Source organism: Mustela nigripes, chromosome 3, assembly GCF_022355385.1.
Source record: "Mustela nigripes isolate SB6536 chromosome 3, MUSNIG.SB6536, whole genome shotgun sequence".
NCBI lineage: Eukaryota > Metazoa > Chordata > Mammalia > Carnivora > Mustelidae > Mustela > Mustela nigripes.
Genome location: NC_081559.1, coordinates 25,222,710 through 25,239,958, shown reverse-complemented (window position 1 = coordinate 25,239,958; position 17,249 = coordinate 25,222,710). Strand labels below are relative to the sequence as shown.

General features: G+C 38.9%; 1 protein-coding gene across 1 annotated transcript in view; it reads left to right on the top strand.

Annotated features, from left to right (window-relative positions):
- The window catches only part of ABCA12 (ATP binding cassette subfamily A member 12), a 165,845-nt gene that overhangs the window by 4,752 nt on the left and 143,844 nt on the right, over positions 1 to 17,249 (top strand). Inside the window, exon 2 of the mRNA XM_059392669.1 lies at positions 8,455 to 8,548. Coding sequence (XP_059248652.1) covers positions 8,455 to 8,548 — 94 coding nt within the window. The remainder of the gene's footprint in view (positions 1 to 8,454; positions 8,549 to 17,249) is intronic.

Sequence of the window (17,249 nt, the reverse complement as noted above, 5' to 3'; positions counted from 1 at the left end):
GAAAGAAAGAAAGAAAGAAAGAAAGAAAGAAAGAAAGAAAGAAAGAAAGAAGGAAAGAAAGAAAGAAAACTTACCAATTTCCAAAATGTATTATGATCTGTAAGTATAGATTTCAGAAAGTGTCCCCTATCTCAGTTTTTAGAAGAGTCATTTCTATGGATGGCGGTGTTCAGTAGCAGAAAGCCCAATTAACTGAGAGCTCTGCCACTTCTGTTTGCTTGTTTTGGGGGTGGAAGTAAGGTTTATTCCAGACTAAAATACCAGCCTCTTACTTCACAATGTGAATCTTGGAATATTCCTGTTACCACCAGTAACAGTCATTCTTGATTTATGAGACAGTGCAAAAGGAAAGGAACAGGGAGCGGAAAGAAGAAGCAATGTGCTTTATATGTGGAAAGCTGGGCAGTTTTTACTTTGAAGCTTGTAATAAACAGTTACGATTCTAGGGTTGCCTTGGTGGCGTAGTCCTTTGAGTGTCCAGCTCTTAATTTTATCTCAGGTCATGACAGAATCAGGGTCTTGGGATAAGCCCCACCTTGGGCTCCACGCTGAGCTTGGAGTCTGCTTGGGCTTCTCTCTCTCTCTCTGCCCCTCCCACTCATGCTCTCTCTTTCTAATAAATAAATAATTTTTTTTAAAGTTATGATTCTAGGTTACAGGACAATCTTTAAATGATTTTCAATGAAAATCATTTACACTGAACTAATGAAAGTATAGTGATCTTGATCAAAGCGAGTTAGTACTATATCCTGCAGTGATTTGACTACACAGCTGAATGATTAACTGTGCAGGTGCTGAAGCCAGGCTCCCTGGGTTCAAATACCAGCTCTGCCATTTAATGGTTTATGGAATGAAGACTTAATTAATCTCTTTAAGATTCTGATTTCCCATCTGCAGGAAGAAATGAGGTGATTATATTAAATGAGATAATGCATGTTAAGTATTTAACATAGCATCCTACAAAATCTAAGCAGTCAGTAAATATGAGCATTTATCATTTGGATGATGATATTGAATTGATACTAATTATAAGACCACTTGACAAGAATTCATCCTGGGAAAGATATTTTGAAATCATATTATCAGAGAATTGTTGAAGGAACTACACCAGAGGAGAGGGGTCTCTATTCAAATACTTGAAGAATTCTCATGTGAAAAAAGGGGCCAAACTATAATGAATGAGTGTTAGTTTCAGGAAGGAAAATATCACCTTGATATGAGGGGCAAAAATCAGACAATGTGAGTTGTCCAATAATGAAGTCTTTTGAAATAATGAACCTTCTAGTCACTAGAACCATTCAAGTAGAAGCTGAATAAGCCATATGGCAAAGATGTTTTCCCTAATTTTTGATATACCAGTCATTCTGGACTGACTTCTTTTCCTGAAATATTCCACCCTCTTTCCCATCTGCGGGTCTTCACACATATGGTTCCTCTGCTTGAAAGACTCCCACTTGCTCACATCCCATCCAACACACATATCCTTTCTACTGCCTGACCCTTTCTCATCTTCTAGGTTTCAGACTCAGTCCCCTTCCTTTATCTTCCTTTTGCACTCAATGTCCTGTGACTTAGCATCATCTGTTACATTTGATTATAATTTTTTTAACGTTTTCCTTCCCTAAACGGCTGAATTTTTTAATTACTCTATCCTCAGTACCTGGTACACAGTAGATGCTTGATAATTTTTTATTGTATTATGAATGTAAGTCTCCCTAAGGCCATGATTCCATGAAAGAGAATGGAACATCTTCATCTGAAACATTTTATTTTTATTGATTTTCAGAATTAGGCAGAAGAATCCCCATTGCATCTTGAAAATTGTACTGATACTCAGTATCATTCACTTCAGACGCAAGTTCAGACTACCCTAGTGCAAGGGACACAAACTCAAATGTCTGTACAGGAAAAAGGAATAATATGACTGTGTGAGGTGGGCCAAGCATAAGACAGTAAGGGATGGTGACATTTATGAGGAAGACTAGATTGTGGATCCCCTATTTAAAAGAATTCAAATAGCAGTAGTTTCCTCAAAGTTTTAAATATATGGTAACACTGACTAATTTAAAGTTCACCTGTATTTTATTTTCTTTCACCTCTATTTTACTTTCAGTGAAAATGATTTTTAAGAGTAATAAAAATGGTGGACACAAATAGAATCAGATGGGCCAACAATAATTAGAATAAAAGATGCTGAAAAAGTAATGGTGTATGAATTCTCTAAAAGCCAAAATTATGTGCTTTGCTCAGATTTTTCAGAAAATCAGATTTGAGAGGTTTTCAAAAATTTAAGAGAATAGCAAATGCAGAGGCAAATGTTACTAGGTAATTAAGATTAGTTAATAGGTACTACAGATTAGCTCTCAATGAGAATTTTGGAGTGAATTTATATTTGGTTCATTCAAGGAATTTCTTAAGATTTAAACTTGAGATTTTTTGAGTGGATGTCTTTGCTGACTTCAGGGTCATTGAAATGTGTCCTGCCATCATCATTAATTTCCCAAATCTTGTCCCATGTGTGCAGTGGGATAGGGTTCCTAAATAGGAAACATGTCTGTTTTTTATCTTTTTCCTTGGCTCTTCATCTTTTCTCTTTTGCTGCTTTTTAAAAATTGGCTCTGCATTTTTAAAAAGAATTATTTTAAAGATAATTTCTAAATTTTAAATTGTGAAACAATTTCAAATTTTAAAAGTTGAAAGAACTGTACAAATAGCTTTCTTTCTAGAGCCAGTTGAGATTGATGCCCCATTACTTTGGATACTTTAGTGTCCCTACTTTACAAACAAGGACATTCACCTACTGTCAACATCACCATCAGATCTTTAGACACAATTCAGGATCATCAGTTGTCTCAACCATATCTTTTATAACAAAAGATTCCACTTCAAAATCACGTTCTGCATCCAGTTTTCATGTCTCTGGTCTCCTTCAGTCTATAACAGTTGGTTAGTCTTTTCTTGACTTTCATGACCCTCACACATTTTGAACATTTAAGACTGTTGTTTCCTTACTTTTAGACTCTGGCTATTTATCTTTGGCAGGAATACTTCAAAAATGATGCCGTGTTCTTGCACCTTTGCCTCACATCAGGAGGTACATAATGTCCGTCTGTCCCATTTTGAGACTCTGTGCATATCCCATTCATCATTAAATTTCCAATTTTTCTGTTTATGTACTTATACCTACATAGATTCCTGGATTCTTAGTTTATTCAGTTAGATGTAATTTTTTATTTTCATAATATTATATTTTCTTACTGTTTAAATTTGTCTAGTAGGTCAAATTTGATGCTCAAGTTTGTGAGAGGCTAATATCTGTGTCCTATTGACATCCCCCTCAATTTCATTTTCTTTTTTTATTTTTTTAAGATGATATTTTTTTATTGGAGACAGAGAACATGAGCAATAGTGAGGGGCGAGGGAGAGGGAGAAATAGACTCCCCGATGAGCAGGGAGCCCGATGTCCTCAGTCCTCAGGACAGGATCCCAATATTATGACCTGAGCCAAAGGCAGATGCTTAACCAGCTGAGCCACCTAGGCACCATTCCCCACCATTTCCTGACATTCTCTAAGCAGTGTATCTATCACCTTTCTTCTTTCTTTCTTTCATCTGTCTATCCATCTGTGTAATCTCTGTGTCTGTATCTATTCTATAGCTCTGACTGGGCTTGAAAACAGTTGACACTCCAATAGCAACGAGAACACCTAGCTTTCACGAAAAGAAGCTAAGGTTTCTTGGAAACGTAGGTATTTCCAGGTTGGGACAGAGAAAATACATGATGAGGCAGAAACAACTTTTCTGAAACCAGGGAAAAAAAGCAAATAAACACATTTTACCCACCCATTTATTATTGCTATGTTTTATGTCTCTTAATGCATTTTGGAAACCAGGCATTCCTACCCATATCTTTAATTCTAATCCAACACTATAAAACTCTTGTTTTCCTGTTTTTCTTGTTAATAATTCCCTTGATGGATAGTGAGAAACCTGGCTCCTCTAATGGATAATGTACTTACTTTTTTGGTCTACCTCCCTGTGTTGAAACAATTACCTGTTTCTAAACCCTGAATAGATACCCTCCTTACCCTACCTGGGTTTTGACCTCCCATGTCTGACTTCTGAACTGCGTGTTTTCTCTTTACCTTGTTAGGGACCCACCTTCTTCCCTGAGTTACTGTGGTGCCTTCAGTCCTAGTGTGGACTAGCCTTTCTCTGGGCCTCAGAAAAGGATTTTCAGGCACCCAATTTTTCCGGAAGGGAAAGGGAGGAGAAAAAGAACAGAATGGGACATCTCAGTAGAAACAATCCCTGGAAAAATAAGAGACAAACTACTTAGTGTGCATATGCCTTTAGATGTCAAGAATGCCGGGTAGGGGGTGGAACACAAAAATGAGGTATAGAGACAAATGTGAGATAATTAAAATATTAGCAAAAATATGAAACTTTTGAAAACTGCTTTCCCCTTAGTTTTCAAGGAGCCCCAATATCTATATGTGTAAAATCAATAATCAGCCCTTTTCTGAACAAACAAAAAGGAGTCATGGCTCATTGATTTAGTATTTGGATACTTGACACTGCAGTTGCTTCTAGGTGGTTTATGATAATATTTAGAATGGTGTTGGTAGCAATCCTGCTGCTATGAAAATTTAAATTTTGTTTATTTCTTGCTTTTGTGATTAACTTGTCAACCTTAACATTCCCAAGATCACAGTGTGGAGGGCTTCATGCTTATTATCCTTCTAAAATGCAGTATGCAGAAATGTTCTCCAAACCTCTGACCTAAAAATCCCAGGGGAAATCTTTCAATAATAGAGTGCTTATAGGCTTGCTGTAGATTTTTACCTATTATAGAGTCCAAATTTCTTAAACTATTCTGATACAATTTGCATTTTTGTTCAGATTTAACCCATGTCTAAAATTTATTTCATTATCAAAACATCCTCATAGAACCATCAAATTAGATCAATTGAGAGACAATTCAAAGATATCCCATGACATATGCCCTTTATTTGAATGTGAATGTACATCTGTGTTGGTCCAGTTGGTCCCAGTTGCTCACTGAATTCTCATGAGGTTGCTCTAGAAAATGAATAGGTGCTCCTAAAAGTAACTATGGGGCACTAAACTTATTCAGAATATATATATGTTTTTTAAGAATAACTATGACTTCAAATATAAAGCCAAGAAATCCACAAACATTAAATTTTTAAACCCCAGTTCTTCATAGTCTACATTTCAAATGAATCATACAGAATAAAAATGGTACCTGCGTCTTGGTCTTTGAAGAGCAGACACTAATTTTTGAATGTATCAGAGACTAGGCTGGAATAACACATCTTATATCTCTATAAACTCATGTTTTTCTTTCTTTTTTTCCTTTCCTTTTTTTTTTTTAAAAGATTTTTACTTATTTGACACAGAGAGACACAGCAATAGAGGGAACACAAGCTGGGAGAGTGTGAGAGGGAGAGGCAGGCTTCTCGCTGAGCAGAGAGCCAGATGTGGGAGTCGATCCCAGGACTCTAGGATCATGACCTGAGCCAAAGGCAGACGCTTAACAACTGAGCCACCTAGGCACCCCTCCATATTTTTTCTGATATACTTTCTGTAAGGCATTATTTTTTCCTCAGAGTAGGATGATAATTAAAACAAAAAAATCGAGCCTAAGTATCTTGATATTCAGATCCTTGTTCCCTGCTCTGCTTCCCAACTGGGTATGTGACTGTGGGTAAGTTAATGGATAAGGCTGTGCTAATCTTCTGCACCACAGAGAATAAGAAAGAAAGTTGGAGGGTACCTGCGTGGCTCAGATGGTTCAGTGTCTGCCTTTGCCTCCAGTCATGATCCCAGGTCCTGGGATCAAATCCTGCATTAGGTTCTCCGCTCAGCAGAGAGCATGTCTTTCCCTCTCCCTCTGCTGCTCCCTCTCCTTGGGCTCTATCATTGTCTCTGTCAAATAAATAAATAAAAATTCTTTTTTAAAAAAGTTGGATCAGGTCAAGTCTTCTTAGCCTCTTTGTGCCATGGATGTCTTTGGCAGCCTGGTAAAAGCCTATGGTCCTTCTAAGAATAGTGCTTTGAAATCAATAAAATAAATAGAATTGCCAATAAAACTGATTCTAGTCATTAAGTCATTAAACCGATTCAGTCATTAAGGTATTAAAAAACAAATGTATGATATGGTAGCACGTGTTTCTTTATTATAGCACTAAATAAATAAGTAAATATGGTAAACCTGTAGCTACTATAATTTTTAATTGTCGCTCTGACTAGAAGCAGACCTTTGAGGTATCTGCAACAGTACTAATAGGATTTGATATTTGTGACAAAGTCACAGGCACTTCCAAGAGCATTATGGGTTGTTGCCTACGTTCGTCATTAATGGAAATGCTAATTTCAATCAAATAGTGGAGAAAATAAAAATGTATTTTTTTCCTGTCCAAGTTTTTAAATGCCCTGAATTCTGTCCATTCATTTGAAGGAACTTTCCAACAGAAATATTCTAGGACTTTATCTGCAGTCCTGCTAGTTAGGTAAGGTGGTATACATTTAGCACTGCTGTACTCCAAGTGTGGTTCACGGACAGCAGCAGCAGCATCACCCACCTGCAGCTTGTGAGAAATGCAGAATCTCTCTGTCCAACTTCAGATCTTCTGAGTCTGAATTTGCATGTTTCCAAGATCCCTTGGTGATCTGGTATGCGCATTAATGCTTGAGAAGCATTGCTACAGATGTAGCTGTTCAGCCTCTCTGGGACCTTTTCAGCTGTGATCAGACCAAGTATCCTCGGGTTTCTCCCACTTGCTAAAAATATACCCTTAAATCTGCGGTCCAAGAAGTTGGTTACAGGCCTTTCAGCAAGAACAGCAGTACTATAGACACTCAATGGAGATTTTCATAGTCAACTTAAGGATCAATAATTGAACAGATTTAGATTGTTTTGGAGATTTACTGAGCCTCAGGCAGATTGAGATTTGTCAGAAGCCTATCGTCTCTGAAGTGGTGGGGAGTGGAGGAGAAGTGGTAAAAAGTCTGCATAACCAGGCAGAAACATAGTTCCAAGCTGAACTTTATTAAGAACAGGGGAAGCAGGAGAGGGAGGTTCTTGTCTCATGGAGTCCGAGAATGAACCTGGCCAACAGAGGAGAATGAGCAAAGCAATAGGACTTGATTCATGAAGGAGACAGAATAAGATCTCAAGAGTGAGAGGCATCCTGACCAGGTTTCCAACATGGGCCTCCACTGACAGTCTTTTATTCAGAACTGACCAGGGAGCTTATGGTCTTACCAAGCTTCTTGGGAGGTCTTGACTCGAGAAATGACTGGTGATAACATCTTTAATGGCTTGCTTCTCCTTTGGGGTCTGGTCATTCTTTGTGGTCAAGATGTGACTGCCATAAAAAGAACCAAGAACCCACCTCTGACATCTAGGGCAGGATGATCTGGTTTATTCCCTTATCTCTGGTTTCCTTAAGTCTCAGGATTTCAGGGACTTTCTTGAACTTAGTCATGTAGTCCCCTACCTATCCCCCCTTCCTAACCCCACTGGTCCCTTACTCATTGGTGGCGTTTGTTCTATAGGGTTTGGTTTGAGCACTGTAACTGTTTGTGTAGCACAGTTGATCTTGAGAATATGTGTTTTTCACTGCTTTGGAGCCAGTTTTAATTCATATGTAAAATATTAAGTATACATCTTATGAACTGAATCATGTCTATGTGGGGAGAGAAACCACTAATAGTCTTATGGTGAAATCCTCTAATAGAAATTTTGATGCAGTGTACATTTGTTGAGCATCTGTTTTGTACCAGTTGAAATTCAGAAATAAAGAAGACACTTCCTGCCGTAAAAGAATTGCCAACTTATTAAAGCCAAGAAAAAAAAAAAGTATGTATATAGATGATAAGAGTATAAGTTCTATGATAAAAGCAGGCACGAGATACTATTTATAGTGGCACTGCTTATAGTACACAGACCATTAAGTTCCCATTTATTCATCTACTTATTGACTCATTTATTCATTCATTGCTTTACGCATGTGTATCATACACAAATCTCTATGGCTAACTCTAGAATCCTGACATTGGAAGCGGTAGGTAAGATAGGTCTAGGTTGGGATTATTTTGGGGTTTTATTATGCTCTGTTTAGAATGTTGAACCTTATCCAACAAGCAACTAAAGATTTTGAAGTAGGGAAATTACTGATGAGGTCATCATTCTTGGGACGGTCATGAGAGGTGACTCTAAAGGGGGCTTCAGAAGCTCATTTTAAGGAAAAAAGCATTCTTGTGTTCACTTCAGGTTCTCCTGTAGTCTTAAAAATCTCTCATTCCCTTCTAATTAATAGTATTTACAATCAAATATCTGGTTTGTGTTGGACTCTTATATATTGTACTTCTTGCCATTTAGTTCAGCAATATAATTAACATTTTTTTTCCTGTCATTATTTTGCAGCTTTGGACCCTTGTCTTGATTTTATGGCCAGTCATTATTTTCATAATTTTGGCTATTACCCGGACCAAATTTCCTCCAACAGCAAAACCAACTTGTAAGTAAATGAGATTTGTTTCCCTAATTTTGGGATTATTGTTTTTTTTTTTTTTTCTTTTAAAGACTTACTTATTTGAGAGAGAGTAAGAAAGGGAGAGAGCATGTGTGTGCACAGTGGGGAGGGGCAGAAGGAGAAGGAGAGAGAATCCCACGAAAATTCCTCACTGGGTGTGGAACCTGACACGGTGCTCGATATCGTGACCCTGAGATCATGATCTGAGCCAAAATCAAGAGTCGGACACTTAACTAACTGTGTCACCCTAATTTTGGGATTCTAGTTCAAATTTATTTCAATACCTCCTTAATGTTTTTTTCTAAAATTTTAGTAGTGTTTCCACTTGGAAGTATTTGTATAAATACTTAGCCTGTTTTTTTTCCTCCAGCTTTTTGAGTCAGTTAGAAAGGTGAGCCTGTAATATTTATCTAAAAAAATTATGAAGCATGTAGGAGCCACAGTATATTTTAATCTTTGTAAAATTTTGACTCATTTATTATTCACCTCATAAAGCTCATTATGGTATGTACAACACAAACAAGCAGCAATCTCAAGCTAGAACATCCTTTACTTTTGTACTGTGGCAGAAACCACAGGCTGGTATTTGGTCACCTGAACACATGAAACGCAGAGTACTGTACAAATCTCTAATCTCTGTTCAGGGCTGGTATGAGTAGTGCAAATGTATCAACACATTTCATTTGAAAGAACATTGTTTTCCAGTCAGTGCTATTTTAGCTGCATTATTTTGTCATCACCCAGTTGAAAAGTAGGCACAATGCCAATTCAGGCCATTGTTTTCTTTTGGATCCAGAATGGAGATGCAGGAAAGACTCAGAGAAGTCCTCAGAACTGAAAGGGATGAGCCTTTTAACCCCATGATCTGAGTGGTGTTGTTTCTGCTTTTGTTCCTAAACCTTGGAGCCAGTTGTCTTGGTAGACGAGTGAGGGTTAGGTGAGATGTTTGAGTTTCACAAAGTGGTCATTTTCTGAAAAGCTTCTTGTAGACCAAATTTCTGCAAATCAGATTGTATTTCAGATAAATTATGGTAATTTGCCATATAAAAGAAGACTATACCAAAGAATTATTTGTAAAGAGAATAATAGGCTCTACTGACTTTTAAAAATAAGTGTTTTTCAGTCCTAAGTCCTAAGAAGTAAGATGACAGCCATGGCGGAATCTTGATTCACACACAATAGAATAATTTGGAAGAGAATATCAGTTCAATTAGTGTAAAGTATTTAAACTCTTGGTACGAGAATAAATAATTCCTTACGTTTGAAAAACACCTAACCATTTCTAAAGGACTTTTGCTCAAGTTCTTATGCAGTTGTTGTTGATGAGATTTTATTAGGTTGTTTATAAAAGCAGCATAATTTTGTTCTCTTCATATTGTGTGTATATTAGTTATTTATAACAGATTACGTCCATTGTGTATTGTTGAAATTATGTGCTCTTGCCCATCTGAAGTAGCATGGACTTCAGAAATAATGCAGTCAGCCCATACAGACAAACACACTTTGAACTACTCTGGTTTAAGATGCTAATTATCAATTCACTAACAACAGTGACAAAAGGAATCTGTTAGCTTCTTTCGACAACTTATTTCTACCAATTTCTTATTTATAAGGATTTTTCAGTTATGCAGTAAGTTCCTCTTATAAGACAGAGATATAAGGTGTGTGGGTGAATAGAATTAACTGGCGCTACCTGATGGGGTTTAGAGATTTGGGAGAAAATCATGGAGAGCTCTTAGAGTCCCACTAAATTATGAAGAAAAAAATTGGAAAAACCATGTGACGATTGCCTCAGAGACTTTATCTTTAAAAGTTCTGCAAAATCACAATGTCCAGAAGGAGATGAATAACAACCTTTTATGATGGACGTATGATCATATGCTCATAATAGTTATGGGGTGATTGTCTTTATGTTTCTGGGTAAGAGAGAACAGAATTATAGGGAAGGTCAGACATTGGAAGTGTTTTTGCTAGTCTCTCAGACCTTATAAGACTCAGTTAAAAAATAGTTTATTGTTTACAGTTCACAGAGGAGAACATTGGGACCCACAGAGAATGTAATTTGCCAAAACTCGATCATGTGGGATAGGAGAGAAGGGTTTTGGAAACTACCTTTACCTTTGAAAAGAGGTAAAGAGAGATTTGGGAGGAAAAAAAGAGAGGAAAATAAGAGATTTGTCTCATATTTTACCAGACAGCCAAAATACAAATTGTGTCCAGAATATCAACTCATTGTATAATCAGTCGAGTATAAAGTATTTTATAATTAAAGGAGCTGTCTGTACAGCAAATTAGAGAATCTAAAACTAGTATGGATGCGGTTACTTTTTTCCACCCTGTCTTGTGGTAGAGAGGGAGTGAGTCCAAAATGAAAGTTTGGATTCAGGGATTTAAAAAAAAAAAATTATTTTTGTTTTTCTTTGTTTCTCATACCTATTATAGTGAAAGATTAAAGTAAGTTCATCATAATAAATGGAAAAAGTATTTCTTGATCTCATATGTGCCAGATGCTTTGGGAGGTGATGGCAGTGTTACTCAGTTTATCGTGGAGAAAACCAGTGCACAGAGAGAGTAAGTAACTTGACCAAGATTTCAGTTAATAAGTGGTGATGTCAGGATTTGAACGTAGGCAGTCATTCTAGCCTCTAGTTTTATGCTTATGGAGTCACATTTCTTACATCTAGGAGTCAGTACTTATTTCTTGTGTTGAATTATTCACGTTTCACAAAAGCAGACTAAAAGTTAGAGATTAGGAATATGAACACCCCATCTCCGTCTCTATCATGAAATGAGGAAATACTGGGCGGAAAGGTGCAGGCCGATGTATGAATCAAAGTTATCCTAAATATTAGTATTCAATGGAGAATGCTGCCTCCCTCTGACTAATTCTGCAGGAGTCACTGTGGTTGTAGTATCATGGAAATCAGGTCCTGTTTAACAGAGTTACAGCCCTTTCTGGGCTACAGTGACTGCTTCATTGCTGGTTGGGCAACAGAGAAATGAAGAAGAAACTCCAGGCTACACCCCAGCTGAAACTCAGCTACGATGAGAAAGGAGTTGTCATCCCGTGGGCACATTCTGCTCCCAGAATAGCTGGGCAGGTGTGTAGGCTGGTATATCATACGGAACAGATATGATGAGTGACTCGAAGGGCTCCCTCCATAGTTTTCTTGACTGTTGGGTGTCTGGAGAAGTCTTTGGTTGAGGATGGAAGCTGCTGCAGTCTTGGCTATGGTGAGCCCTGTCCTGAGCACAAGACTGGCTTTCGGCATCCTCTGCCTTCACTCACGCCCTTCTGTGTCGCCACAGACAGCTTCGGTAACTAGCTTCTGAAAGCAGTTAAGTCCCAGGTAAGGAAAGCTTCCCAAGCCTGGCAGACGGGCCGGGATGCTTCTTGTTCACACAGAAAAGAAATGGGCTAAGCCTCCACATTTGAAATAGTTCCAACCTCTTATAATCTGTACATGCAGTAACTTGTCAGGAGGCAGAGTTTAAAGCTGAAACATCATGCTTAGGAGCAAAGACAAACAAAACAAAACAAACCCTCCAAAACTCATTTAGACTAAGCCCAGCCATAATGTAGTGTTGTCTTTGTCTCCTTTCAACACGCGCAAACCCACCAAGTGTGGGCAAGCAGTTCCTAATTACTGCGGAGCTCACTACTTTTCAAGAACAGAAAAACCCTGCCATCATGAGATAAGTAGACTCCAAAACTTGTTGTCTTGCCAAATAAGGAGTCACATTTTTTTATGAAGTTAATGAAAAACAATATTTTTCAAGTGTTTGAAAATACTTAAAAGCACAATGGAAGTGATACTGTGTAAATATGGCCATAGCGTGGATTACATTCTGATCATCTCAAGGCCATCACTTCCTAATACCTCACCTCCTCCAAAGAGAAGAAAGCCAGCCCATGTCACATCTGAAAATGAGCTGTTGGAAGGCAGGAGCCAACTGCCAACTGAATTATATCCAAATGTGTGCTAGCACAGGCTTATCCCAAACACTACCCATCTGGGTGGGGTTCCATAGCTTTGGTAAATGCATGATCGCCATGACCAGCATGTCTTCTGACCTCCATGTCTTTTGTCTCCAGGGATGCAATAAAAGTAATGATAGGGGTGACAATTTCTTGAACACCTTAGTACATGTCAGACACTATGCTGAGGACGTCACATATATTTCCTTAGTGGATGCATCATCTCTATGAACTATGTAGTATGATTGTCCCAGTTTTAGAGATGACAAAACAGAGGCACAGAGGTGTTAAGTAATTCACCCATATTCACATGGGTACTGTGTGCCTAAGCCTGAATTTTAAACCCAGTTTTACCAGCAGATGCAGTAGTTGTGTTCAGGTTGTGACGGCCAGCAGTGGCGATCCCGAGGTCCAGCTCATTTCAGTTTAGAGCCCCTCTTTTTCCTCCCTCATACCACTTGTCCACGTACCATAGACGGAGCACGGCTGTACAAGTGAACGCAGTCGCTTTTCTACTTTTCTGCTTCTTGGCAGCTCTAGAAAAAAAAAAAAAATGGGAGAAGGAAGATTGAAGTTACTGATCAATTGGTGGCACATGGGATTCCTGCGTGGGGCTCTACCTGCGGTCCCTGAATTGTTAGGCGGAAGCTGTTGTGTGGTTCTATGTTGAAAAAGCCGATGAGGCATCGTACTTGAGGGTTGTGAAAGTCAGAGGAGCCAGGCTTTTTCGGGTCCCGCTCTTGCTTCTGACTTTGCCTGTGGCGTGTTTTCAGGGAAGGGACGGCAAATGCGTGAGGACAGCGTTCCGCTGTGGGGTACCCCGCGCTGCCCAGGATGCTCGTGATTTAACTGTAATAGCTGAGGGACCATAATAAGTAATTTCCTTTTCTATTTTGATTGGCTCAAAATTAATGCAGGTTTTGTTCTGGGAGGCTCGAACTCATCATCATTCATCTCCTGCCAGGTGTTGCCCCATCCGATTTCTCCATTCTCACGTGTGCCAGCAACACCAGGCAGTCTCAGGTTAGAAATGTCTGAATCATCCCGAACTCCTCCTGTTCCTTCTTCACCTCCCATAACCATGAGCCTTCATGACAGGATCTATCTTGTGAAATGTGTCCTGGAGTTACCCTTCCTTTCCCTCCTTCCTATAGTCCCTTGGTTCAAGATCTCATTGTATTACACCTGTGTTTCTTCAACAGCTTTTTATTTTGGGGGTGGCGGGCACTCTGAAAGCCCAGTCTCTAATTCTTCCCGTAGTGTCACATCAGATAATCCCTTAAAATATCCTTTGGGTCTGTAAAGTTTCAACTCCCCTTGATCTTGCTTTCAAGACCTTCATAATCAGGATTCCTTCAACTTTCTGCTCAACGTGCTCTGCAGTATAAGGCCTTTGCCTACAGAGTCAGTGTCCCAATGTCTTCCACACATCCTGTGCTTGTTCCCATTTGGATATACATGCTTCTGTCTCGTCTTCCTTGTCTATCAAAAGACAAGCTCACATCTGAGGCTTACACTTTTGCTTTTCCCGATCACTCAAAACTCCAATTATTTCTACTTTATATCTCTCTTGTGGATGGACAGGCTAATGGTGGTTTCTGAATGCCTTATGCTTTCATCTTAACTCACTCATTAGACAGATAGCACATTAACAGCAGAAATCATGTCACAGCATCATACTAATATCAGATACAGCATGATTCCTACCAGAGAGAACAAAATAAGAATGTAATATATCATTCAGAATTTAGTGCAGTTTGAAAGATTGGGGTGATTGGATTATCAGATTCACCCAGAGATGCATCGTAATAAAGCTCAATGGGAATCTGTGACAGGTGAAGGACAAGGAGTTAGCTTCCTTTTGGTTTGGTTTTTATTTCTCACATCCAAGTAAATCTGACTGTGCTATCAACAGTATCTCTAATGTTAATATTGGGACAAGAAAAGGGGTATAAAGCTCCTCCATTCCTCCCCAGGTAGGTAGATCCACCTGGGAATTTCCCTCACAAATACCTAAGAGCTCATGTGAATATATACAGAAGATTTTCATGGAGGTGAGATTTATAGTCTGCTTCTTGCCTTAGTTTCAGAAAATGTTAGAGCAACTTTTGAATTTCCTAGCCAAAGCCCTACTCACTTATATCTTTCATCAGCAAATCAGTAGTTAACAACTGGTTTTGGAAACATGACTGATCTTTTGGATGGTACCATGAAGGTAAACTGTGTGGAACTCAGAGAAATGGAGGAGACTGTGGCTGTGTCCCCTAGCATTCTGCACCACGCTGGAGCAAACCAGCAGGAAGGGCGCAGCATGAACATGGCCCGGGCACACTCCTACAGAGGGACAGCTCAGCTCGTGCTGCTAGCTGCCCATCTCTCCCTGCTCCTAATCTGAAATTCCGCCATGCTCTCACGCAATGCCAGTGGGCACACCCTGATGCCAGATAACATAACAAAAGGATTTCTCAACTAATGCCTTGTTAGGCTTAGTACACAGAGTTGCAACAGAAAGCCGGAAATACCTTGAAGTACAATAAAACTTAATTTAACAAGTAGAAGAATAGGGGCACCTGGGTGGCTCAGTTGGGTAAACATAGGGCTCTTGGTTTTGGCTCTGGTCCTGATCTCAGGATTGTGGGATCAAGCCTCACACTGGGCTCCCTGGCCAGCTGGAATCTGCTTAAGATTCTCTCCCCATCTCCCTCTGTCCACCCACTCCCCTCTGCATTCTTTCTCTCTCAAAGAAGTAAAAAATATTAAAAAGAAAGAAAGAGTAAAGAATAGCTACTGATTGCACAATGGAAAGTTTCTTGTCTTTTGGGTTTTATTCCCCCCGTCCTTTCTGTGTCATCCCTACTTCTGATGATTCACCAGCTTCTCGAGGTGACCACCCCACTGACATCATCTCTGGAGGTCACATGTCTTCTCTGTTTCACTCCCCCTCTCTCTTCTTCCCTTCACAAAGTGCAGAGGCGCTCCTGTTACTCTCAGGTGGGGACTTCTAATACTCAGGTCTATATGATAAAGATAAATAATTGATTATTTATACAATTTTCTCAAGTACGGTTCTCTTACTTGCTCAGGTCCCCAATATCCCCAGTATTGGTTGTTTCCAATATACCAATATACCCCTGAAGCCAAGAGCCAGATTTAACAAAATTCAGCATATTCTCCTTCACTTATCTGAGAGCCCAGAGCCCAGACCCAGGCTCGCAGGTGAGGGTCTGGCTCTGTGGTTGGCTGACTGTATGTTTTCCCGAGGGACAGTTAAACATTCTTCTGAGTATCACCCAGGAAACCTAGCCTAGGAAACCTTAGTGATTTGATGTTGCTCTCATTGTTCAGCTTTTTTCATTCTCTTTGAGTAGGTCACATTGTGTCTTTTGCTTTGGTAAATGAACCAGTGTGTATTTTTAGAGTAGAGCAGCCCTCATGGAAGAAACACCACAGCATACAATATTCACTAGTCTTGACTTGGTTAAAATTTCATGGTGGATTCAAATTAGAATGACTTATGATATTTTCACATTAAAAAAAAATAAAGTCTGTGGTTATTTAAAAATAAAATCTTTGGTTTGGGTCATATATTTATATATTTATACTTACATGTAAAATTGTTATTGTGAGAGGCAGTATAAGGGTTTAGAGCACAGACTCCAGATTCAAACTGCCTGAATTCAAACACAAGCCTTGAATAAGTCTTGGATGCTCTGAGCTTCAGTGTCCACATTTATATATCGAAGCTGATCAATAGCACCCACTTCACAGAGTTACTGTAAAAATCGAATGAGTTAATACTTGTTAAATACTTAGATAAATGTCTGACACATAGTAAGAGCTGTATTGGTGTTGGATATTATGTTTTAGATTTATATTATTTATAATATATCAGTACAGGGTATAACGTCAATCATTGAGATCGTTGAGCTAATCTAGTATCATATTATTTGACAGGTAAGAAAACTGAGGCTCAGAAAAATTAAGACTTGATTATAGTTTCACATTTATTCTTGCCTCCATCACATATTTAAAGGGTACCTGTAATGTCTGCACTGATCAAGAAAGCCATGAGCTCTCAGAACAGTCAGATCCACAGGAGGTTAATAAGTGTGGTAGAATCTGTGATAAATAAATATGCAATGTGATAAATTCCACAGTGGATGTAGTCTTAAAAGGAAATCAGCAGAGGAGATAGAGTCCAACAACCTTACCTGGCATCAGGGCTGGGCCTATGGGGATGCTTGTTCAAGGCAGACTTTGAGGGGTTAGCAAAATCTTGGTAATCAAGATCAATCATATTTCAGTACAGTATTCTAAAATAATAAAAATTAATTTAAAAATTCAGTGATGAACAAAATGTTATTAAAATTTTAGATAAAGTGAGGCTCAGTAATACCAACTTTTCTTTTGCCTTGGGCTCCCGTGCGGCTTCCATAGCACTGGCTACCAGGAAAGCCTCCTTCACAGGGGAGTCCTACATCTTAGCATGAGTTTTATTTATTTATTTATTTAGAAAATATTTTATTTATTTATTTGATAGAGATATCACAAGTAGGCAGAGAGGCAGGCAGAGAGAGAAGGAAGAAGCAGGCTTCCTGCTGAGCAGAGAGCCCAATGCAGGGCTCGATTCCAGGCCCCTGAGATCATGGCCTGAGCCAAAGGCAGAGGCTTTAACCTACTGAGCCACCCAGGCGCCCCTTAGCGTGA